Source organism: Podarcis raffonei, chromosome 18, assembly GCF_027172205.1.
Source record: "Podarcis raffonei isolate rPodRaf1 chromosome 18, rPodRaf1.pri, whole genome shotgun sequence".
In the NCBI taxonomy this organism is placed as follows: Eukaryota; Metazoa; Chordata; class Lepidosauria; order Squamata; family Lacertidae; genus Podarcis; species Podarcis raffonei.
Window position 1 is genome coordinate 5,392,349 of NC_070619.1, and position 24,590 is coordinate 5,416,938.

The 24,590-nt window shown below is 47.9% G+C and overlaps 1 protein-coding gene across 5 annotated transcripts in view; it reads left to right on the forward strand.

Moving 5' to 3' along the window:
* DPP9 (dipeptidyl peptidase 9) overlaps positions 1-24,590 on the forward strand; it is a 58,161-nt gene that overhangs the window by 23,914 nt on the left and 9,657 nt on the right. For 4 of the 5 annotated variants that reach the window (XM_053372911.1, XM_053372907.1, XM_053372910.1 and 1 more), the window contains 10 exons: positions 1,007-1,120; positions 2,798-2,926; positions 4,542-4,603; positions 6,494-6,594; positions 7,753-7,930; positions 11,712-11,877; positions 12,944-13,023; positions 17,293-17,445; positions 19,644-19,779; positions 22,002-22,147. In XM_053372911.1, the coding sequence (XP_053228886.1) occupies positions 1,007-1,120; positions 2,798-2,926; positions 4,542-4,603; positions 6,494-6,594; positions 7,753-7,930; positions 11,712-11,877; positions 12,944-13,023; positions 17,293-17,445; positions 19,644-19,779; positions 22,002-22,147 (1,265 nt within the window). The remainder of the gene's footprint in view (positions 1-1,006; positions 1,121-2,797; positions 2,927-4,541; positions 4,604-6,493; positions 6,595-7,752; positions 7,931-11,711; positions 11,878-12,943; positions 13,024-17,292; positions 17,446-19,643; positions 19,780-22,001; positions 22,148-24,590) is intronic. The other variant, XM_053372908.1, reaches the window with a different exon arrangement.

The window sequence follows — 24,590 nt, forward strand, 5'->3', positions numbered from 1 at the left end:
TCAGAAGCAGAGGGCGACTTGCTCTGGAGAGAAGGGAACACAGTCATCTTGACTCACACACCTCTTTGCACATGGGCCTTGTCTGCAGAAGGACATGGAAGAGAGGACCTGGCTCGGTCATTTTATTTATATCATAAAATGGCCTTGACTATGAACAAGGCATAGGGACGCGGGTGGTGCTGTGGGTTAAACCACAGAGCCTAGGACTTGCCGATCAGAAGGCTGGCGGTTCGAATCCCCGCGACGGAGTGAGCTCCCGTTGCTCGGTCCCTGCTCCTGCCAACCTAGCAGTTCGAAAGCACGTCCAAGTGCAAGTAGATAAATAGGTACCGCTCCGGCGGGAAGGCAAACGGCGTTTCCGTGCGCTGCTCTGGTTCGCCAGAAGCGGCTTAGTCCTGCTGGCCACATGACCTGGAAGCTGGACGCCGGCTCCCTCGGCCAGTAAAGTGAGATGAGAACTGCAACCCCAGAATCGGCCACGACTGGACCTAATGGTCAGGGTGTTAGGATATTTCCGTTCCACCTTAAAGGGGAGCAGGATGTTTGTGTCACAGCCTGCGTATTTCCTGTCTCACAGGATGTTTCTGTTGTCTGTTCCTTTCGTTTTCTACTGTTTGCCTGAGCAGTCGGAGCAGACGGTCATGTCTTCCTTTGTTCTGACCAACGCTGAATAAACTGTAAATATGCTTTCCTGCTGTGCATCTTTTGCTGTGTGAATTCTGCTGATAGAGTGTGCACAAGCCTGAGGCTTCGTGTCGCTGATTGCTGATATTGCCTGACTACGGGAGGTCGATGGATCTTCCGGCACCGAGCTTGGGGGCTCAGATGGACTTTATCTCCCTGGCAGTATCCCAACATCAGGGGCCCCTTTACCCTTTATGAGCAAGGCAGTTTCCCTTTTTCTTAGGGCCCGTCGGAGAAAACCACTCAGGGCTAGGAGATCATAGCCAGCTGTGCTAGGTTCAATTCGCTGGCCCAAACTCTGCCTCCTCTCTCCCCACTGCAGGCTTATCCAGCGTGCTAGATGACCCCAAATCTGCAGGCGTAGCCACGTTCGTCATTCAGGAGGAGTTTGACCGGTTTACGGGGTACTGGTGGTGTCCCACATCTTGCCAAGAAGGTGAGTGCTCTGGGCACCTAGGCCACGCAACGATCCTACCAGCACTTAGATCAGTCTTCTCCCATCTTTTGTTCCCAAGTGTTGTTGGACTACAACTCAGATCAGTCCTTGACAGCATGGACAGCTATCAGGGAGGATGAGTTGCCTTTTCTCTCAAAGCCCCAAACACAGCGACCTTTTCTTATAGGGGAGCCACTCCATCCTCATTACGCAGGTGGCGCTGTGGTCTAAACCACTGAGCCTCTTGGGCTTGCCAGTCGGAAGGTCAGCGGTTCGAATCCCCGCGACGGAGTGAGCTCCCGTTGCTCGGTCCCAGCTCCTGCCAATCTAGCAGTTTGAAAGCACGCCAGTGCAAGTAGATAAATAGGCACCACTGTGGCGGGAAGGTAAGTGGCGTTTCCATGCGCTCAGGTTTCCATCACAGTGTCCCGTTGCACCTGAAGCGGTTTAGTCCTGCTGGCCACATGACCTGGAAAGCTGTCTGCGGACAAACGCCGGCTCCCTCGGCCTGAAAGCAAGATGAGCGCCGCAACCCCATAGTCGCCTTTGACTGGACTTAACCATCCAGGGGTCCTTTACATTATTATTATTATTATTATTAAAATTCATATACCGCCCTTCATCTGAAAATCTCAGGACTGTTCACAATATAAAAATACAGGATAAAAGCACAAAATAAATAGTTAAAACAAAAACAAAGCAAAACAATACAATACACCCCCCAACACATTTAAAAGGTCTTAAAATATTAATCGGCCAAAGGCCTGGTGGAAGAGGAACATTTTCGCTTAAAGATGTACAATGAAGGCACCCAGACAAACCTTTGGGAGAGCATTCCACAAACAGGGAGCCACCACAGAAAAGGCCCTGTTCTTGTGTTGCCGCTCTCTGGACCTCTCGTGGAGGAGGCACACAAAGAAGGGCCTGGCTATTCCATGGTTTCCTGAGTTTGTGTTCAGTCCAGCCTTTTGTTCAGTGCAACGAGGGCTGCAGTCTCAACTTTATTTTTAAAGGGAGGATTTTGGGCACAGAGTCTGGGTTGGTTTATATGGGGAAGGGCAGTCCTTGAGGTATGGCCCATTTTTCTGAACCGTTTCCAGCTCTACAATATCCCTTTCGAGGTGAGCGAGTTCCATAGGCTAATTGTGTGCTGCGTGAATAAGTACTTTTACCTGTCATCAGTTTCCACATTGAGCTTTCGCGTGGCGTAGAAGCCGCTTCCAGGCATATAGCAGAATAGAGCACAAGTTTAGCACTTATTTTTGTGATATTTTGCAAATGAAAATTCCCCCCACCCCCGGAAGCGAACAACATGGAAATGAACGCTAAGCTTGCACCATGTTCTGCTGCATTTCTGGAAGTGGCTTTTGTGTCATGCGAAAGCTCAAAGCACAATGCAGAAATTAGCAGTTAGGGAAAAACCTTGGGAAAATGGGATAAACTGCTCTGCAAATGCAGCCTTGGACCACAAGCTTCTAGACGTGTGAGCAGGAGTGTTTTCCTTGGAGAAATATAGTAGCAGTTTCCTGCCACGCATTGCTGCATGCAGAAGAAGTCTGTGTTGCACAGTCCTCTTCTTGTTGAATGGGCCACGCTCCACGGTCAGTGTGTGCAGGAAGAGACTGCTGGGAGGAGCTGCCTCAGAATTCACCTCCCCATCTCGCCTCCTCACCTTAGGTCCCGAGGGCTGGAACACGTTACGAATCCTCTATGAGGAGGTGGACGAGTCGGAGGTGGAGATCATCCATGTTCCTTCTCCCGCCCTGGAAGAAAGGAAGACGGACTCGTATCGCTACCCCAGGACAGGTCAGTGGGGGAGCTGTGGGGTGAGGATGAAGGGGGCTTGGAAAACCCCACCTGGCAGACAACACCGCCTTCTGCCTCTGATCCTTTTAACCAGAGGTGGCCGGAGTTGAACCCGGAACTCGCAGAATTCCTTAGGAGGCACCTCCACTTTCTTGTATTTCTCCGTGGATTCTGATTTTCTTCTGGGAAAGCCAGATCATTTAAATTTTTGCCACCCAGTGGCCAATGCAGTTGTTACTCACAAGGAAAAAAAATGTAACGCAGTCCAATAGCAGGTTTTAGTGTTGTAATCTTAGGGGAAGGGTAATAATGGCAGAGATGGCAATCCTCCTGTGTTATTGACCAGCCAAGAGCTGTGCTTGCGCCCCTCCCTCCAGCTCTGGAAGAATCCGTGGCTAGAAAGAAGAGGAATATCAAGAAGATTGGAGGAAATTTAAGGACTATTTGAATAAATATTGTAATATTAAAAATTAGAAGTTACTTGAAAGTACCAAACAGGCCTAGGATTAAATTAGGATTTACTTAAATAAATGGGATTGAGAACATTAAGAAAAGTGAAGAAATTTGATTATAACTGGAATATTGTGCTCTAATAATGATATTGGAAAACTGTTACATTCACATATAAGGGAATTCAGAAGGGAGGGACTAGAGGAAGTCAAGTAACATTTTTGTAAGGTTGGATTTTTAAATAATTAAGTTTGTTTGTGTTGTTTATCTGTTTGCTGTTATTTTTTATAGATGTATTTTTTTCCTCTCTTTTTTAGTTTTTGTTTTGGTTTGTTTTTTGGTTGTTCAACGTTTGTTGCAGTATGTGTTATAATTGTATAAAACTTAATAAAAATTATTGGGGGGGCTGGGCTTGCCCTCTTCAACCTGTTGGAAAACGCCCTGGGGTGCTCCTGCAGCCCCCGCTTTCTGAGCATCCTCCGGTATGCGCATCTCTGGAAAAGGCATTTCCCTTCTTCTCCAGTGCGCTCAGCGACATATACCAGATGGTATATGCACACTACACTTCTGGCATTACACAGCAAGAAGCGTGAGACATCGTAGAGCTAATCTACGTACCGTATTTTTTGCTCTATGAGACGCACCAGACCACAAGACGCACCTAGTTTTTGGAGGAGGAAAACAAGGGAAAAAATATTCTGAATCTCAGAAGCCAGAACAGCAAGAGGGATCGCTGCGCAGTGAAAGCAGCGATCCCTCTTGCTGTTCTGGCTTCTGTGATAGCTGCGCAGCCTGCATTCGCTCCATAAGACGCACACACATTTCCCCTTACTTTTTAGGAGGGAAAAAGTGAGTCTTATAGAGCAAAAAATACGGTATTTATTTACACACTTTGTACAGACAAAGCATTATGGCGTCTCTCACCAGCTACGAGAGAAAACAGGACGAAGTAAAAGCAAAAGTACAGTCCAACAGTACAGACAGTAGAAGAGAGATAAGGCTGTCTTCTGTTCCCACGGTCTTCCCAGACAGGCATGTGATTGACACCAATCTCATCTGCAGCATCAGATGCGTGAAATACTAACACAACCTACATGAAGGGAAATGAGTGTTAAAAGCATTCATCTCAGCTGCCTCCTCATGTCCTTCTTCCCCTCCATTCCAGGCAGCAAGAACCCCAAAATCTCGCTGAAGCTTGCTGAAGTTCAAGTGGATAGCCAAGGGAAGGTAAGCGAGCTGGGTTCCATTTTGCTAATTGTCTTTGACTTCTTTCCTCTCGGGCTTTCCTTCACAAAGCAAACTCAAAAGCAGCTCAAAGTATTAATAGCATGGCACCCCGAAAGGAATTAAATCCACAACCAGAGGTACCACTGTAGTAATGCCTTGAACTTGGCCCAGTAGCAAATCGGCAGGTGATGTGAATTTCTGAGCACAGCTGTTTTGTGCCAACAAGACTCGTGTCAGCAGCCAGTCGCCGTCTCTTAGCCTAACCTGCCTCCCAGGATTCTTGTGAAGGTGAAAGAGAGGAAGGAGGAGAACCTTGGGCTCCCCTGGAAGAAAAAGGCGGCGCTCATAAATATAATAAATAAATAAATGTTTCCTCATGTTCAGTATATACCATATATTTCGCCCTATAGGACACACTTTTCCCCCTCCAAAAATGAAGGGGAAATCTGTGTGCGTCCTATGGGGCGAATGCAGGCTTTTGCTGAAGCTTGGAGAGCGAGAGGGGTCAGTGCGCACCGACCCCTCTCGCTCTCCAGGCTTCAGGAAGATATCCGCAAGCCATGGGAGCCCAGCGCGACTTCCCGCGGGGCTCCCTAGGCTGCGGATAGCAGCCTGCCGCCCGGCGCGCACGACGCCCTGAAGCAGAGCACCCCGCGCGCCGGGCAGACATCCGCAGCCTGGGGAGCCCTGCGGGAGTTCCTGGAGAGCCGGGCAGACACCGACCAGCCCCACAAGCTCGGGGGACAGCGGGGAGGCACAGCGCCGCCATCCCGCTGTTCCCCGACCTGGTTTTGGGAGGGAAATAAAGGGGGGGATTTCCTTTATCCCCCCCCCCAAAAAATTAGGTGCGTCCTAAGGGACCGAGCGTCCTATGGGACGAAAAATACGGTATGTGCATTGCATCAAACCCAGAAGCGACCTGGAAACATCGCAAAGATGTCACTAAAAGGGTGCTTGCGGGCTCTTCCAACGGCTTTCAATTATTCACGATTTCACAGACAAGTGCGGTGCCTCGAAACACAACCCCTGCGTAAACATGGAGCTGCCTGTAAACTAAATCAAAATTCGTATAAACAGTGCAATCTATAAGGCACCAAAGCTCATAACATAGAATTCCACTCGCTCAGCATTCACACCTCTGCTTCAGTCCACTGACACCTTCATGGATTCAGCCACACTTGGAACTTCCCAACAGGTAAAGGTAAAGGGACCCCTGACGATTAGGTCCAGTCGTGACCGACTCTGGGGTTCCGGTTCCAGAAATCCCCTGGGGGCGCAGATATGAAGGCCGCTTTACAGCACTGGCATCATAGAGATGGAAGGGACCACCAGCGGTCATCTTGCCTTAAGTCCCTGCCACGCAGGAACCTTTTGCCCCATGTGGGGGTGGGAAACACCCCCCCCCCCGAGATGAAGAGTCTCGTGCTCTACCGGCTGAAGTACCCTATCTGTTTCTCCCACGGCCTGATGGAGCAGGTGCTCTCAGTGGTGGGTTAAGTGGAGGGACGCGGGTGGTGCTGTGGGTTAAACCACAGAGCCTAGGGCTTGCCGATCAGAAGGTCGGCGGTTCGAATCCCTGCGACGGGGTGAGCTCCCGTTGCTCGGTCCCTGCTCCTGCCAACCTAGCAGTTCGAAAGCACGTCAAAGTGCAAGTAGATAAATAGGTACCACTCCGGCGGGAAGGTAAACGGTGTTTCCGCGCGCTGCTCTGGTTCTCCAGAAGCGGCTTTGTCATGCTGGCCACATGACCCGGAAGCTGTATGCTGGCTCCCTCGGCCAATAAAGCGAGATGAGCGCCACAACCCCAGAGTCGGGCACGACTGGACCTAATGGTCCCCTTTAAAAGTAAAAGTAAAACGAGTGGCAACTTCTCCCCTTTCCTCTTTGCAGATAGTATCTTCCCAGGACAAGGAGCTGGTGCACCCCTTCTCAACGATGTTCCCGCGGGTGGAGTACATCGCACGGGCCGGGTGGACCCAGGATGGTAAATAGTAAGTGAACTTTAGTAAGTGCAGTGGGGAAAGCAGGGAGCTCCTTACCCCTGCCCAGACCCTTTGTCCATCTCGCCCAGTGTTGTGTGCCCTTACGGGCAGTGTCTCTAAGGTCTCAGCAGAGGGAGAAAGAGGTTTTCCTCACCGCTGGGCTTCTCTGTTCTTTTTTAACTGGGGATTGAGCCGGGGGGGCTTTCTGCATGCAAAGTGGATGTCTTGCAGCTTCCCCTTGTGGTTCCTCTCCTTGTCTGTCGTGTCCAGCCTCCTGCCTGAGACGTTCTCGCAGATTTAGGGCTCATCCACACTTCCATTCAATCGGAACAAAACCGAATCACAAGGAGGGATTCTTGGTTTGCTGTTGTTCTTTATTTTTTGCTATTTTGTGGTTTTATATGGTGATTTTATGCCCTGAGATCTGCGAATGAAGGGCAGTGTACAAATTTAATACGTTGTTGATGTTGTTGTTGTTAATTCAATTTATATACAGCCCTTTTTTGAAAGGTCTCAGGGCAGTGTGCAACATTAGAAACGTCACAAAACACCAGTGATAAAAACATAATGAAGACATAGTCCATGTGTAGGCAAACCGGGGGCCATATCTGGCCCAATCGCCTTCTCAATCCGGCCCGCGGACGGTCCGGGAATCAGCGTGTTTTTACATGAGTAGAATGTGTCCTTTTATTTAAAATGCATCTCTGGGTTATTTGCGGGGCATAGGAATTCGGTGTTTTGTTTTGTTTTCCCCCAAAATATGGTCCGGCTCCCCAACAAGGTCTGGGGGACAGTGGACCAGCCCCCTGCTGAAAAAGTTTGCTGACCCCTGATATAGTCAGAAACATGTCATGTAATTCTTCTCAGTATTGATCCAGAGCATATTCCAGCGTATAGTTAGCAGAGTAAACAACCTATAAACACATTGCAGGATTCCCAAGCAAAATAGACCAGAGGCAATTAATATTTCATTCAGCAGAGCTTTACTGCTACTGAAGGCAATGAGCATAATGGTCACAAATCCTATACATTCAGGACTGGCACTGCCAATCAAATCTACCCTGAAGGAGAGACTACCACCTTGTGAGGCTGTCCGTTTTTTGGGTCTCCCAGTTACGAAATATTGATTCTCCCACTCTCTTCCTCTCTTTGCCTCTCTCTGCTCAGTGCCTGGGCCATGTTCCTCGACCGGCCTCAGCACCAGCTCCAGCTCGTCCTGTTCCCCCCTGCCCTCTTCATCCCGGTTCCAGAGAGCGAGGAGCAGCGCCAGGAATTTGCCAAAGCTGTGCCGGGGAACGTCCACCCCTTCATTATCTATGAAGAAGTCACCGATGTCTGGATAAACGTAAGGGGGCGGCGTGGGCTGAAATGGCTGGAGTTGGGTGGGAAGGGCCTAGCCCCCTACTTCTTCCCCCTGCCTTTCGCTGCTGTTTTAGGAAAGTAAAGATTCCTCCCCTACACTTTTATTGAACACACACACACAAACACGCACACCCCGCCGATGTGGATCCCTGCACAGAGAGGCGAAACACTAGACTTTGCATGCAGAAGGTCCTTCATTCAGTGCCCAACATCTCCAGGTATGGTGCAGACAAGGCTCCCATCTGAAGCTGCCAATCAGTGCGGGCAGTCCTGCGAGAGATGGGTTTATGCGCTCCTAACTGCGGTAGCAGCGGTGAAGCAGAGGGGTTTATTCTCCCATGGACCTTTTGCATCCCCCCAAATCAGGTTGTTGGTAAGGTTGCACCAGAGTGCCTTCCAATCTGGCTGCTCTGTCCTGAATCAGAAAGGTCTGGAAGATGCTCTGGCACTTGTCAGCAGGGTCACGCCAGAGTGTTGGGTGGGAAGACGCTCTGGCAAAAACCTCCTGACAAGTGCCAGAATGAGAGCCTTTCATTTGGAGCAAAAACTGGGACAGGGACACGGGTGGTGCTGTGGGTTAAACCACAGAGCCTAGGACTTGCCGATCAGAAGGTCGGCGGTTCGAATCCCCGCGATAGGGTGAGCTCCTGTTGCTCGGTCCCTGCTCCTGCCAACCTAGCAGTTCGAAAGCACGTCAAAGTACAAGTAGATAAATAGGTACTGCTCCAGCAGGAAGGTAAACGGCGTTTCCGTGCGCTGCTCTGGTTTGCCAGAAGCGGCTTAGTCATGCTGGCCACATGACCCGGAAGCTGTATGCCGGCTCCCTTGGCCAGTAAAGCGAGATGAGCGCCGCAATCTCCGAGTTGGTCACAACTGGTCCTAACGGTCAGGGGTCCCTTTCCTTTTTAAAAACCGGGACAATAGGAGCAGAGAAAAGGGAACAATTAAATCAGCCAATTGCAACAAGGGAGGTGCACCAAGCAAATATGAAAGCAAAAGCAGGAAAAGCACCTGGAACAGATGGTTTGACAGCAGCATATTATAAAAAAATAGAGGAATTCTTAATAACACAATTGAAATTGGTAATGAATAGAATTTTAAAATGTGCAATAATACCGGCATCGTGGGAAGAAGCTTTTGTCGTGTTGATACCAAAACCACGACAAGACCTGACGCTAATTAAAGACTATAGGCCCATATCGCTGCTGAACAGTGATTACAAAATATTCGCTGACATTCCAGCCAACAGATTGAAACAATTATTAAATGAAACTATACATAAAGATCAAGCTGGCTTTTTGGGATGCAAACAGAAGTCGGGATTGGCTTTTGTTATTCTGGATGTCCCGCTTCAAATGAAACAGTTGGGGGGGTACTCTTTTTTCTGCACACAAGGCATCTGCTCAAGTCACTGAGAGCAGCTTCCCTTCCCTTCTGAGGGCTCCGAAAATGATGTCAAGAGGCCTGGGGCCGCAGGACAGGCAGCGCGATGTAGTGGTTAGAGTGTTGGACTGGGGCCTGGGAGACCAGGGTTGAAATCCTCACTTGGCCACCGCACTCGCTGGGTGTGTAGGTGTGTGGCCTTGTGGGCCAGCTGCTATGTCTCTCAGCCTGACCTACCTCACAGGGTTGTTTTGGGGACCAAATGAACGCTCTATAACACGCACCCGACCATAACGCACGTAGTTTTTAGAGGAGGAAAATCCGTAGGCATGCCACCCGTAGGCATTTCCTCCATAACACGCACAGACATTTCCCCTTACTTTCTAGGAGGAAAAAAGTGAGTGTTATGGTGCAAAAAATACGGTAATTAAGAATAGTAAAAATGTTTCTAGAGCCCCAACTCCCCACCCCAACAGACCACTTGGGTCTTGGCAGGACTACTTAATGGTTTTTCTGCCTTCTCTAGCAATTGCACTGCGCCGTGCTAGAGGCTGTGTGCTTTTCAGTTGCCTTTTTTATTGCTTCCTTTATTTCTTGCATACTGTTGTTTCATAGAATTCAGATTGCAGCGCAGTAGAATACAGTGTCAGAAGTAAGAGAAGCAACGAAAAACCAGTATAGGGTGACTTTTTCTTGCAGTGGGTGTACTGTCTCCCATTTTCAATGAATTCAGTAAATTAAAATAAAATCACAAACCCACAGACACGCCACAGGCCACGTGAATGGAGTTTGTGGAGCTTTGGTCTGGCAGCCCCTGGCCTAGAGGCTAGTTTGCCCTGTGAATGTCTGGAATCCATAGGCATTTGGGAGAGGCTTTGGCGTAGCTTTCGAGACAGTGGCCACCCAGCAGGAGGCTAGTTTGGCCTGTGTGGAGAGTTTATAGAATCATAGAATCATAGAATCATAGAGTTGGAAGAGACCACAAGGGCCATCGAGTCCAACCCCCTGCCAAGCAGGAAACACCATCAGAGCACTCCTGACATATGGCTGTCAAGCCTTTGCTTAAAGACCTCCAAAGAAGGAGACTCCACCACACTCCTTGGCAGCCAATTCCACTGCCGAACAGCTCTTACTGTCAGGAAGTTCTTCCTAATGTTTAGGTGGAATCTTCTTTCCTGCAGTTTGGATCCATTGCTCTGTGTCCGCTTCTCTGGAGCAGCAGAAAACAACCTTTCTCCCTCCTCTATGTGACATCCTTTTATATATTTGAATATATATTATATATTGTACCAGATGATGGTTTGTGTTAATGGCTCTGTTCTCTTAGCTGGGAGCCCAAGTCACCCCGTGTTTTTGAAGCGCTTCAATAATCATCCATTCCTAATTTTATTTGCACGCTTGTTTTTCTGCCCAAAAAAGAGAGAATCCTGTTCAAAGCAGACTATAGCAGACGAAACAGGAATGCATCTCAAAATCAGCTATCACAGGAACACTTCCATCATAAAGCAACAGAAAAAAATTTAAATAATGTACAACACACCCCAAACTTTTCAGTACAGTGGTACCTCGGTTTACAAAATTAATCCGTTCCAGAAGTCCGTTCTTAAACCAAAACTGTTCTTAAACCAAAGCGCGCTTTCCCTAATGAGGCCTCCTGCCGTCAGTGCCCTTCCACCATTCAGATTCCGTTCTTTAGACTGAGGTAAAGCTCTCAAACCGGGACACTGTTTCCGGTTTTGCGGAGTTCGTAAACTGAATCGTTCTTAAACCGGACTGTTCTTAAACTGAGGTAAAGGTAAAGGGACCCCTGACCATTAGGTCCAGTCGCGGACGACTCTGGGGTTGTGGCGCTCATCTCGCTTCATTGGCTGAGGGAGCCGGCGTCCAGCTTCCGGGTCATGTGGCCAGCATGACTAAGCCGCTTCTGGTGAACCAGAGCAGCCCACGGAAATGCTGTTTACCTTCCTGCCAGAGTGGTACCTATTTATCTACTTGCACTTTGATGTGCTTTTGAACTGCTAGGTTGGCAGGAGCAGGGACCGAGCAACAGGAGCTCACCCCGTCGCGGGGATTCGAACCGCCGACCTTCCGACTGGCAAGCCCTAGGCTCAGTGGTTTAGACCACAGCGCCACCCGCGTCCCAAACCGAGGTACCACTGTACTGTAAATTTAACATTCAACCATGTTACACCTCCTGGCAGTAGCCAAAATAACAAGGGAGCTTGGCACTTCCACCTTCGTCCGGGAAAGATGCCTGCCATGGTGTTGCTCGCGGTCCTTCTCTTGCCAAAACTTGCAAGGCTTTCAAACGTGGAGGGTGGGGCAGCTGGAAATGCCTCTCCTGTGATGTTGCTAGCATACCTCCCCTCTCTTCCGGGCAGGTCCACGACATCTTTTACCCTTTTGTCCAGCCAGAGGGGGAAGAGGAGGAGCTTTGCTTCATCCGGGCCAATGAGTGCAAGACGGGCTTCTGCCACCTGTACAAAGTCACGGTCGTCCTCCGGCGGGGCAGCTTCGACTGGACGCAGCCGTACGTCCCTAGCCAAGGTGAGATCCCAAGAGCTGACTGCCTGCCTGCAGTGCTAGTCTTCCGGGAAAACTTTCTCCCACGGTTCACCTTGACTGTTTTCCCAGTAGCCAAGAGCAGTTGAAGGGGCAAATCTGGTTGATAATAACAATAAGAATAATAATAATAATAGTAATAATAATAATAATAATAATAATAATAATAATAATAATATTTATTTATTTTTATCCCGCACATCTGGCTGGGTTTCCCAAGTCCCTTTGGGCGGTTCCCAACAGAATATTAAAAACAAGATAGAACATCAAACATTAAAAAAATTCCCTCAACAGGGCTGCCTTCAGTTGTCTTCTAAAAGTCAGATAGTTGTTCATTTCCTTGACATCTGAAGCAGAAACAAATAAGGAAGTGGGCAAACTCCAGGCTGAATCTGTGGTTGTTTGCAGGAAGGTTTGGGCATAATTCTTTACGTGCGGATAAGTGAATTTCTGAATAGTGAGCAGGCAGGCAGCAGGACGTGCGTGTATTTTAGCTCCCCTACGGCGTTATCTATGTGCACATAGTATTTGTCAGGGAACTGCCATTGGAGCCTAGGGTGGAGGTAAGGCTCCCTGACGATGCAGGAGAAGGAACCAGCAGGGAGAGAGAGAGAGTTTCCTTTGAGGAAGGAAATAGGAGGGACACCAGGAAGAAAGAGGAGGCTGCGGAGGGAGGGCTCCGAGACTCTTCCACAGAGAGCAGCGGGGAGAGCCCAGGACCTCCGTTGGGCACGCCCACTCTGTGCAGGAGACTTCCGCGCAGAGAGGCTAGGCGGAGACTTGGAGTGAAGGAATTTTTATGTTGGAAGAAGTTCAGAAAACGCCCACTAACGGATTCTGCCAGGGACTGACACAGCCATGGAGAAAGGGCTGTCCAGCCAGGGAAAGGTTTAGCCAGGCAACGTTGCCTAGAGCTGCAGCACCTTTTACGCACAAGCAACCCCCAATTCCCTTTACAGTATTGCTTTCATTTTTACTTAAAAAGTAGGTTAAATAAAGCATTCTGCATTGGACAGACACGCTCTCTTGTCTCTTTTTTGCCCTGCCCCAGAGGACTTCAAATGCCCTCTCAGGAAGGAGGTGGCACTCACCAGCGGTGAATGGGAGGTCCTGGCCAGGCACGGAAACAAGGTACAAGGTGCCCGCTTGAATTCGGCAGCATGGAATTGAAACTTCGAAATCCGCAGCCTGCCTCGCGTTTTGATTTCCGTCTTCGCCCTCAAAGTAAAGGGGTGGCAAAGGAGTCGCCAGGCGAGTCTCTCTCTCTGGTGACGGCCTCCCCAGGAACAGGATGCCCCCACACAGCTGTCGGCCTCTGCATACGCGAGTGGCCAAAAATGTGGAAACCTTTGGGGAAGAGTGTATTTCCGAGGTTTGGCGGCTCATAACACCACCTTTTTTCTGGAGCAATACCATAAAATGATATCTCGATCGAAAGATAATTTAATGAAGAATGTAATGCAACGAAGTTTATTCAGTTATCTATATTCTATCAAAAGTTATGGCCAAATAACCAGAAAAAAGGAGTTTATTGAGCCATTCAGGTGTCATTTTGTTTTGGCAATGATGGCTCATAACACCATTTTTTTTGGAGTAATACCATAAAATTATATATCAATGGAAAGATAATTCAATGAAGAATGTAATGCAATGAACTTTATTCAATTATCTGTTTTCTATCAAAAGTTATAGCCAAATAACCAGAAAAAAAGGAGTTTATTGAGCCAATCAGGTGTCATTTTGTTTTGGCAATGATGGCTCATAACACCATTTTTTTTGGAGTAATACCATAAAATTATATATCAATGGAAAGATAATTCAATGAAGAATGTAATGCAATGAACTTTATTCAATTATCTGTGTTCTATCAAAAGTTATAGCCAAATAACCAGAAAAAAGGAGTTTATTGAGCCATTCAGGTGTCATTTTGTTTTGGCAATGATGGCTCATAACACCACTTTTTTGGAGCAATACCATAAAATTATATATCAGTGGAAAGATAATTTAATGAAGAATGTAATGCAATAACTTTTATGAAGGATAATTGAACAAACTTTGGAAATTTTGGAGCAGCCCAGTCAGAGCGGTCCTAGGCCAGGAGTTGATTTTATAGTGCATCTCTAGAAGTGGGTTTTCCTGCCCTGCTCCCTAAAGCAGAACAACAGAGCACTGGGAAAGTGTTCACCCCACACCTTTGTCTAGTGCAAGCTGCTGCACTCCCTTGTCACATGGGGGTGGAGCAAGGCCAAAATTTGAGGATGCCTTTCCAAAGCCAGCTTGGTGAGGCGCCAGGCTTTGGGAAGGAGTTGTGAGGCTCTGGTGGGGTCCAAGTGCCCTCCCACCCCCCCAAAGCTGGCAATTAGCCTTCGAGAAGAAGGTTAGAAGATTCTAGGACCCGAGGGCATTCAGACACCCTTTTTTCCGACTGGTCTTAGGAGTTCCTAAGAGTGTTCTCTTATTTGGCTATACAGTGGTGCCTCGCAGGACGAAATTAATTCGTTCCGCAAGTTTTTTCTTCTTGCGAGTTTTTCGTCTTGCGAAGCACGGTTTCCCATAGGAATGCATTGAAAATCAATCAATGCGTTCCTATGGAAACCGCCTTCAGACCAGGTCCGGGGACAGTCTGTCCCCCGACCTCTTCTGAAGGCTGGGGGGACGACAAGGGCTTTTCTTCCCACCGCCAGCCTTCAGAAGGCTGTTCTGAAGGCTGGCGGTGGGAAGAAAAGCCCTTCTCCCCACCTCCCACCCCGCAAGCTCTGGGGACAGGAGGGCTTTCCTCCCGACTGCCAGCATTTTAAAAGCCCCCAGGACAGCGGAGACTTCTCCGCTGTTCCGGGGAGATTTTAAAATGCTGGCGGGCGGCAGCGAAGCCTTCGCTGCCGCCCGCCAGCATTTTCAGATCGCCCCGGGACAGCGGAGAAGTCTCCGCTATCCCGGGAAGGCAGGCGGGGGGGAGCAAAGACTTTTGCCCCCCGCTGGCCTTCAGAAGAGGGCCTGGACCTCTTCTGAAGGCCGGCGGAGATTTCCCTATGGACTTTCTTCTTGCGAAGCAAGCCCATAGGGAAATTCATCTTGCGGAACAACTCAAAAACGGAAAACTCTTTCATCTTGCGAGCTTTTCGTTTTGCGAGGCGTTCGTCTTGCGAGGCACCACTGTATATGCCGAGCTAGGTCAGCACCTCTAAGAATCTAGGGGTTGCATCATGACACTTAAACACAGTGGTACCTCGGAAGTCAAACGGAATCCATTCCCCAAGTCTGTTCGACTTCCAAAACGTTTGGAAACCAAAGCGCGGCTTCTGATTGGCTGCAGGAAGCTCCTGCAGCCAATCAGAAGCCGCGTTAGCCCCGCCGGACGTTCGTCTTCCAAAAGAACATTTGGAAACCGGAACACTCACTTCTGGGTTTGTGGCGTTCGGGAGCCAAAACGTTCGACTCGCGAGGCGTTTGGGATCCAAGGTTCAACTGGACTGGTTAAAAAATTATTTTAGTACAGGCTCAGAAAGGCTGCTAACTTGTTTACTGAGATATTTGCATAATTTTACATGGTTTTCTGCAAAGCAAACTCAAAACAATAGGTCCAGTTACAGAAAGGTAGCCGTGTTGGTCTGCCATAGTCAAAACAAAAAACAACAACATCACACATACCATCTCGGGACTATTTAATTGCTCATCGCCTAACATTGTATATGCCATCAAATGCCAACAGTGTCCTTCAGCTCTCTATATTGGACAAACAGGCCAAACCTTATGCCAAAGAATAAACGGACATAAATCGGACATCAAGAATCACAAGACAGAGAAACCAGTAGGAGAACACTTCAATCTCCCAGGACATTCTATACAAGATCTCAAAGTAGCAACTCATTACCAAACTTAAAACCATGGAGAGACCTGGTCTGAACAAAGACATTGGATTCTTATCTCATTATACATGACAAAGCCATTTTTCACCTTCTCACCCCTTGCTTTTTCCTGTAAGACCTATTGCAGTCGTTAAGAGTCGTCAACAGGCTCATCACAGCTATCTGCCAATCACCCATTCCCACCACCCTTCTGAGTAATACCCCTCCCCACCTTCTCACTATATAGAAGGATCTGGCAACTTCTGTTTCAGTGTACCTGAAGAAGTGTGCATGCACACGAAAGCTCATACCAAGAACTAACTTAGTTGGTCTTTAAGGTGCTACTGGAAGGAAAAAAATTTTTTGTTCAAACAATAGGGAATCCAATAGATACTCTTCTCTTCCTGGATGAGTTGCATATTAGGTCATCATGAATTTCAAAACCTTTATCCTGTTCAGCCCTCTCTCTGCTCATCTGCTTACTTAGGTTTGCAGCCACATCATGAAATGACGTACAACTATTTTTATAGCTTTTTGTATTGTAGAGTTTTTATGTTAGCCCACTTGAATGGATTCCCCTCATTTGTACTGTCTGGAAGGTTCAAAAAAATACCCATCTAGAATAGACTTTGCTCTTCTGGTATGAATACACCAGATATGATATGCAATATTATTTTGGACTTCCTTCTCTTTGACATTGTTTGGAGAGACCTTCTGATGACTCTTTTAAAGTAACTGCTTGCAAAGAATTTATAATCCTTTCTCCACTGAGGGATGATATACCTGAAACTACTGAGATTGTTTCAGGAGATTTAGCTGAGATTTTAAAAGTCAATTTAAAAACTACTTAAGGTGCTTACTGAGTCTTTTATACGTTTCATGTTTTTAATATGTCTGGATTACCATTGTTTTGTGGATTTTTCTCTCTCTTGGTGATTTTATTGTTTAAATTATGCCAATAAAGGCTGAATGCATGAATGAGTGATCCTCTGCACAACAGGAAGTAGTGTGGTGTAGTGGTTGGAGGGTTGGACTAAGACCTGAGAGAGAAGTCCCCGTTTAGCTGCGAAACTCACTGGGTGACCTTCGGCTGGCTGCTCACTCTCAGCCCAAACCACCTCACAGGTTTGTTGCGTGGATAACCCGGGAGAACTGTTGTGAGCTCCACCTCGACCTCCTTGGAGGAAGCGGGGGGCGAGGGGAATATACCGTATTTTTCGCTCTATAAGACGCACCAGACCACAAGACGCACCTAGTTTTTGGAGGAGGAAAACAAGAACAAAAATATTCTGAATCTCAGAAGCCAGAACAGCAAGAGGGATCGCTGCGCAGCGAAAGCAGCAATCCCTCTTGCTTTTCTGGCTTCTGGGATAGCTGCGCAGCCTGCATTCGCTCCATAAGACGCACACACATTCCCCCTTACTTTTTAGGAGGGAAAAAGTGAGTCTTATAGAGCAAAAAATACGGTAAATTAAAAACAAACCTACTGGCAAGTTGTATCCAGACCTTAAAGCAATTTTCCATTGTAGTTTCTCCCTCTCTCTCCCCCCTACAGATTTGGGTGAATGAAGAAACCAAGCTTGTCTACTTCCAGGGCACGAAGGATACCCCTCTAGAGCATCACCTCTACGTGGTCAGCTACGAGTCCCCCGGGGAGGTCGTGCGACTCACCAGCCTCGGCTTCTCCCACAGCTGTTCCATGAGCCAGGTCTGTCCCTCTGGGTCGCAGAATTCCCGTGAGCGTGGTTGGTTTCCCTTTTTTTTTAAAAAAAAAAAGATATTTATTAAAATTTTCAAATTTTTATACAAACAAAAATAAAATAAAATTAAAAACACATATAGTTCACTTATACTTAATTTTCAATAACATATTTCTCTGACCTCCTCATACCTCCCCTTCTTGTAGTCCAGTTCAAATTATTTGTTCAGCAAATCCTTATCTCAAAGCATTGTATTGTATTGATCTTTATTACGGCCATTGGCCCATCACACAACAGTTTCCCATACCAACATAATGTACTTAAACCTCCAAATTTAAAACTGCCAAGACTTACAAAAAACAGACAAGAACCAAAGCAAAACAAAAACAAAAGACCAAGATCATACATTACAATAAATTTGTAACATAAACATCGCCCTCTACTCATAAATTAATAGAAGACATCAATGGTGAAATCACCTAATTACATCCTAAAACATAGATCATAGTTTAAAGAGATTATCCGAGCCGCACAGGAGTCTGTTTCTCTTCTTTAGGGATAGGACGCTGATCAAGAATCTGGCAACCATGAGTGATCTTAGGGGGTCATCATCATTTAATAGATATCTCAGTTTGGCTTCATTCGTATCATCGGCAATTCCCTTTAGATATTGAGCAAGAAACTTGCTCCTGGCCGATGAGTGAAAAGCACAATCAAGAATTATGTGATGCAACGATTCCGGTGCCCCACAATTACAATCACATAAGAGCAATATCTGTCCATTGGAGAATCTATTTCTCAGCACGTTCGATGGGAAGGTGTTGAATCTTGCCTTTACAAAGGCATATCTATGAGCCGAATAAGTTAAGGAATTCAAATAGTTTGGGAGCCTTAAGAGGGGTAATAAACCAAGGTTTAGAGGTGAGCAGGTACCATTGCCCAAGACCATTTTCTGCTGCAAGTCCATCTCCTCTAGTTTACAGGTTACTGTTCTTTTAGCTGGAACTATATCCTGCTCTAGTAATTTGGATGGGGAGATTCCCATTGCCGTAATTTTCAGTTGTAAATTTTTAACCCATGGGCTCTGGAAATCATCTCTCCACATACATTGTATCAAGTACAAGTTTGGGAGATTGTGCCATAGAGATAACCAGTGACAAAGTATGTGCTTCCACAGAGCGTTTTCCAGGGATACAATATTAAGTTCCATGCGTAGCGCTGTATTACTTACACAGTTGGGCAGTTTCAATATCCCTCTTAAAAACTGATTTTGAATAACCTCTAGGTGAGATAGGTTGACAAAAGTCCCCCAAATTGAGATGGCATAAGCAATTGTCGGGATCACCTTGGCCTTGAAGACTTTCAACGCCGATGGGATATGAAAGGCCCCATCGGTGAAGAAAAATCGCAAGATCGCCAAGGAGATAGCTTTGGCTCTATATCTCAAAGCATTACAGCTTATAAAAACACCTTATTTTCTATCCAACATCTTAGGTTATTATAACCTTAAATTTTTACTTATAAAAAACCATTTTTTCATATTCCTTTATACCATTACAGCTAGAAACCACTTAATTTCAATCCAGCATCATTCAACATTCCTTAATTTTACAATATTTCTGTAAATAGTCCTTAAATTTTTTCCAATCTTCCTCTGCCGACTCTTCTCCCTGGTCACGGATTCTGCCAGTCATTTCTGCCAGTCCCATACAGTCAATCAGCTTCATCTGACATTCTTCCAGAGTGGGTAAATCTTGCGTCTTCCAATACTTTGCAATGAGTATTCTTGCTGCTGTTGTGGCATACATAAAAAACGTTCTATCCTTCTTTGACACCAACTGGCCGACCATGCCCAGGAGAAAGGCCTCTGGTTTCTTCAGGAAGGTATATTTAAATACCCTTTTCAACTCATTATATATCATTTCCCAGAAAGCCTTAATCCTGGGACACGTCCACCGAAGGTGAAAGAATGTACCTTCATTTTCCTTACATTTCCAACATTTATTATCGGGCAAATGATAGATTTTTGCAAGCTTGACTGGGGTCATGTTCCCTTTTTTTAAAAGGAGGTGGGGGCAGTGGGGTCCATAATTCTCCTCGCCAAGATGACAACAACAGCAACAATAATAATTTGTTGGGTAAAACTGTGGGGCTGCTTGGAGTGTCTCCCGACCCACCTTTGCCGCTCTTCCTTGCCTCCCCGCAGAATTTCGACATGTTCATTAGTCACTACAGCAGTGTCAGCACTCCTCCCTGCGTCCACGTTTACAAGCTTAGCGGCCAAGAGGAAGACCCCCTCCACAAGCAGCCGAAATTCTGGGCCAGCATGATGGAAGCTGCCAGTGAGTAGATTTCTCTTGGCTTCCCGTCTCGTTCAAGGGCGTTCGAGCCTGGTTTCGATTTTATCTATTGCAGTTGCACTGATGGCTTTTTCTGCGTCGTTCCACATTTTACGTTGGGCTTCGTTGTTTGAACTATAAATCTGAAAAGTGGAGGGGGAAAAACAGCAAACCTGTCGAACAGCCCAGGGTATTGATGATACCACATTTTGCAGAATCTTGTGCAGCAGAGCCTTGGTTGTCGAACGCAATCTGTTCCGGAAGACCGTTCAACTTCCGAAACGTTTGACAACTGAAGCGCAATTGCCGGTCAGCAATCTCAATGGAGAAAATGGAGAAATGTGCCTCAGAAGTTGTTTGACTTCCGAGGCACGTTCAGAAACGGAAGCATTCACTTCCAGGTTTTCGGCATTGAGGTTCTGGATCGTTCGGCTTTCGAGGTGCTCAAAAACCGAGGTTCCACTGTATAGCCTTTTATTGAAAAGTATGTATGTATAATTGTGTGTATACACCAGGGGTCGGCAACCTAAGGCCCATGGGCCACAAGCGGCCCCTGGGGGTCGTTTAACTGGCCCATGGACCCCCGCCGGCCGTTCAGTCAGCTCCCGTGCGCCGCGCTAAACCGCTCCTGCAGCCAATGGGAAGCTTTGCACGCCTCCTCCGCACTGGAAGGAGTGCTAGAAATAGCGTTTGTGCATGCGTGCGCCCACACACTTGGGCCCACTACAGCGTCTGCGGGACCCTGAACCAGCCCAAGCCACAAAAACTGCTGACCCCTAGTATACATGGAGTATCTCTGGTGGGGGACATGTCCTGCTCCTTCTGGGGCAGTTTGATCAACTTTGGTCCCTACCCTGCACTCAGCTCTCACCTGTCGCTCCTGGAAGCTATAAGCAGGCGACAGCGGCCACAATCCTGGAATGGCTTTGACTGGCTGACTGAACCAGGCAAGGGGGGCTGATGGGTCTCAAACCCTCACTGAGTTAGGGTCTTCTGTGTGTGAAGATAGGTTCCAGTGGATGGAGCGGATGAGACCAAGACTGGGTCCAATGCTCAAGAAGGCGGTTTCTGCCTGTGCCATAGAAGGAAGTGAGGGGCAGGTAGGGCTTGCGAACCTGGGAAGGAAAACTCTGATCCTAAACATCCACTGCACTTGCCCCTGTACTCATTTGTGAGAAAGACTTTGGGAGTAAATCTGGAGGGAAAATCTACCCGCTGCCTCGCAGGGTATCTTTGGGAGAAGAAAAGGCCAAAGAGGAAACCCTGCACAAATCTGGGCGGCGCCTTGTACGCCTCCTTTTTGGCAACTCCTGCAGCCAAGCTGGTGCCAAAACGTTTCGCTCTGCTTTACTTTGGACCACTTCAGCAAGGCCGGGGTGGTGGTTCTTGTCGTCTGGGCAGTCCAGGACCTCCAGACACACTGCCCAGGCTTGTGGCCCAGGGTGCTGCTCACACAGCGGTTGGACTTCACCCCCGGAGGCGCACTCCATTGCCTCACAGCGAAGCTGTGTTAAGTTCTTTGGGACATGGTATGGAGTCAGAGCTTGGCCCAAAGCTGGACCCCTCCCAAGCCTACCCTTCCCATTTCACTTTTGAGTGGCCTTTTCTGTGAAATAAAAGGTAAAGGGACCCCTGATCATGAGGTCCAGTTGTGGATGACTCTGGGGTTGTGGCGCTCATCTCGCTTTACTGGCCGAGGGAGCTGGCGTACAGCTTCTGGGTCATGTGGCCAGCATGACTAAGCCGCTTCTGGCAAACCAGAGCAGCGCACGGAAACACCATTTACCTTCCCGTCGGAGTGTGCGGTACCTATTTATCTACTTGCACTTTAACGTGCTTTCGAACTGCTAGGTGGGCAGGAGCAGGGACCGAGCAACGGGAGCTCACCCCGTCGCAGGGATTCGAAAAGCTGACCTTCTGATCGGCAAGTCCTAGGCTCTGTGGTTTAACTCACAGCGCCACCCGCGTCCCTTTTCTGTGTAATAGAGAGAACAATTGCCACCACTGTGGCTTGGAGACCCAGTAGAATCACTCTCATGGGGTACCCTGGGTGGTTTGAATTACCTCCACTGCAGAACACAAAATTTGATTTTTCACTTGTTAGCATTGTCGTTACTTTTTTTTTTAATGCATTTATGCAATCAAACGGGTGTGCGGCAAGATTCCATGAACAGCGCATCACCCATATCTTGGGTGACTCTTCTCTCCTCTTGGCTTTTCTGCAGGCTGCCCCACTGATTACATCCCCCCAGAGATCTTCCACTTCCGCACACAGTCGGACGTCGAGTTGTATGGGATGGTGTACAAACCTCACGACCTCCAGCCTGGGAAGAAACATCCCACTGTGCTTTTTGTCTACGGAGGGCCTCAGGTAGGCTGGCTGCTGAGCTGGAGCCAAGGAGCACAGATGGGGCGGCTTCAGAAGCTGCCCCTGAACGACCGAGCGCATTACATTATTGTTTTAGGGTAATTTAAATGTCACAATGCCAGTAATATCGTTTGAATTTTGTTAGGTTGCTTCTCTCTAGCATTTTTGTCTTATCCTGCTATAGCTGTATGCTAATGCAATAAAGGTTTGATGATGATGATGATGATGACCGAGCGCAGTGCTGTCCACACCGGCTAGCAGCTGTCCTCCAAGGTTTCAAACTGGCTTTTCTCTCCCAGGGATTGAATCTGGGACCTTCTGCTCGCATAGCAGCAGATAGATGCTCTATATTCGCTGAGCTACCGCTCCCCCAAAGTCAGAAAGCGTGTTTTGAGTTTCAAGGTGGCACCTTTCGACTCGGAGCAAAGTGAGGCTTAGAGGGGCTTGGGGGTTGAGCACTGTTTGCACACAGAGCTTCGCCACCAATTATGTTCACACTTGATTCAGAGACACTGGCCAATTCTGGCTCTCATAATATGCCTTTTTCCAGCCCAAGGTGCCCAGAGTGGTATACAACTAGAGATGGGAAGGTCTGGAAAATACCCAGAAAAAGGTGTGCGGGGGGTGGGCAGATTTTTTTCTGTTTCTTTCCAAAGCCCCCCCCCCCCAAAAAAAAAAATTGGGGAAAAACACAACTCAGTTTGATATACGGTAGTTTGAATATTCCACACACTTTTTTAAAAAAAAAAAAATCCCGGAAAAAAACGGCTTTGCAAGAAAATTTTCCGTTTTTCCCCAGGCCTTCCCATCTCTACGTACAACCCATTTAAAAGCAGAATGCCCATCTTTATAAAGCGCCTAAAGTTTCCCAAGCGCTGCGTGCAGATTGAAAAGATAGCAGTCTCTGCTGGCAGGCTTACAGTCTTAAGAGACATGGCGCAAAAGGAAAAGGGGGAGGGGAGGGAGGAGGAAAGCAAGCAACTGCGGTACCTTGGAGTGACAGAGTTCTCGCTCGAATGCAGACATTTCCAAGAGAAGAGAAGCTAAATGGAGGGTGGTCTTTTAGCTAGGACGGTGGAGCGGGTCCTGCTGTCTCTTCTCTCTGTGTGTGCTGTAGGTGGATGGAACATCTGCTGGCAGATGCGGGAGACGGGGAGTCAAGGCAATGGATTAAAACAACCCATAAGCACAATAAAAAATACTGAACACAGAAGGCAGATAAAGTAGCCAATAAGACATACCTCCAGCCACCAGAGAGTAAAATCGGGTCTCCAGTAGCAAGCTCGCACTTTCCATCTGGCCAGGGACCTTCCCGGGACGAGGAGGTCTTCAGCTTAGCACGGAATGCTATCCGGGAAGGACCTCAGTGGATTTCCTCAAGCGAGGGACTTCATGGAGGAACGAAGCGCTTCCTAGCCATGGTCATAGCATCATAGAATTGTAGTGTTGGGAGGGACCTTGAGGACCGTCAAGTCAAGGGGACAGAAAATTTTTCAGCAGGGGGCCGGTCCACTGTCCCTCAGACCTTGTGGGGGCCGGGCTATATTTTGGGGGGAAATGAAGGAATTCCGATGCTCCACAAATAATCCAGAGATGCATTTTAAATAAAATAACACATTCTATTCATGTAAAAACACCCTGATTCCCGGACCATCCACAGACCGGATTTAGAAAGTGATTGGGCCGGATCTGGCCCCTGGGCCTTAATTGTCCTAGCCATGGTCTAGTCCAGCGGTTCTCAACTTGTGGGTCCCCAGATGTTGTTGGACTACAACTCCCATCATCCCTGACCACTGGCCATGCTGGCTAGGAATGATGGGAGTTGTAGTCCAACAACATTTGGGGACCCACAGGTTGAGAAACAGTGGTCTAGTCCATGGGTAGGCAAACTAAGGACCCGGCCCAATCGCTTTCTAAATCTGGCCGGCAGACGGTCTTGGGAATCAGCGTATTTTCACATGAGTAGAATGTATGCTTTTATTTAAAATGCACCTCTGGGTTATTGGGGGGCATAGGAATTCGTTTATCCCCCCCCCCATATAGTCTGGCTCCCCACAAGGTCTGAGGGTCAGTGGACTGGCCCCCTGCTGAAAAAGTTTGCTGACCCCTGGTAGTCTTAACCTCCTGCAGTGCAGTTGTTCCATACAGGGATCGAACCTGCAACCTTGGCGTTGTCAGAACCACGCTCTAACCAACCTGAGCTATCCAGCTATCCCTTGTGGACCAGTAGCTGGGGACACTTAAGTGGGGATGGCGCTGTGGCTTTACGTGACCTGCTTGGGGCCATCTAGCTGTGGCTGCTGCGTCAACCACAATGCCCCGACGAGACAGGCCTTTAGCCAGTTCAAGCAACGAGGCTCTCAGCGATGCATTGTGGGCGGCGTAGATTCTCTTGGGTGGAACGAAAAGCAGGGCAGCACACCTGGCACTCACGAATGCAGCCGCG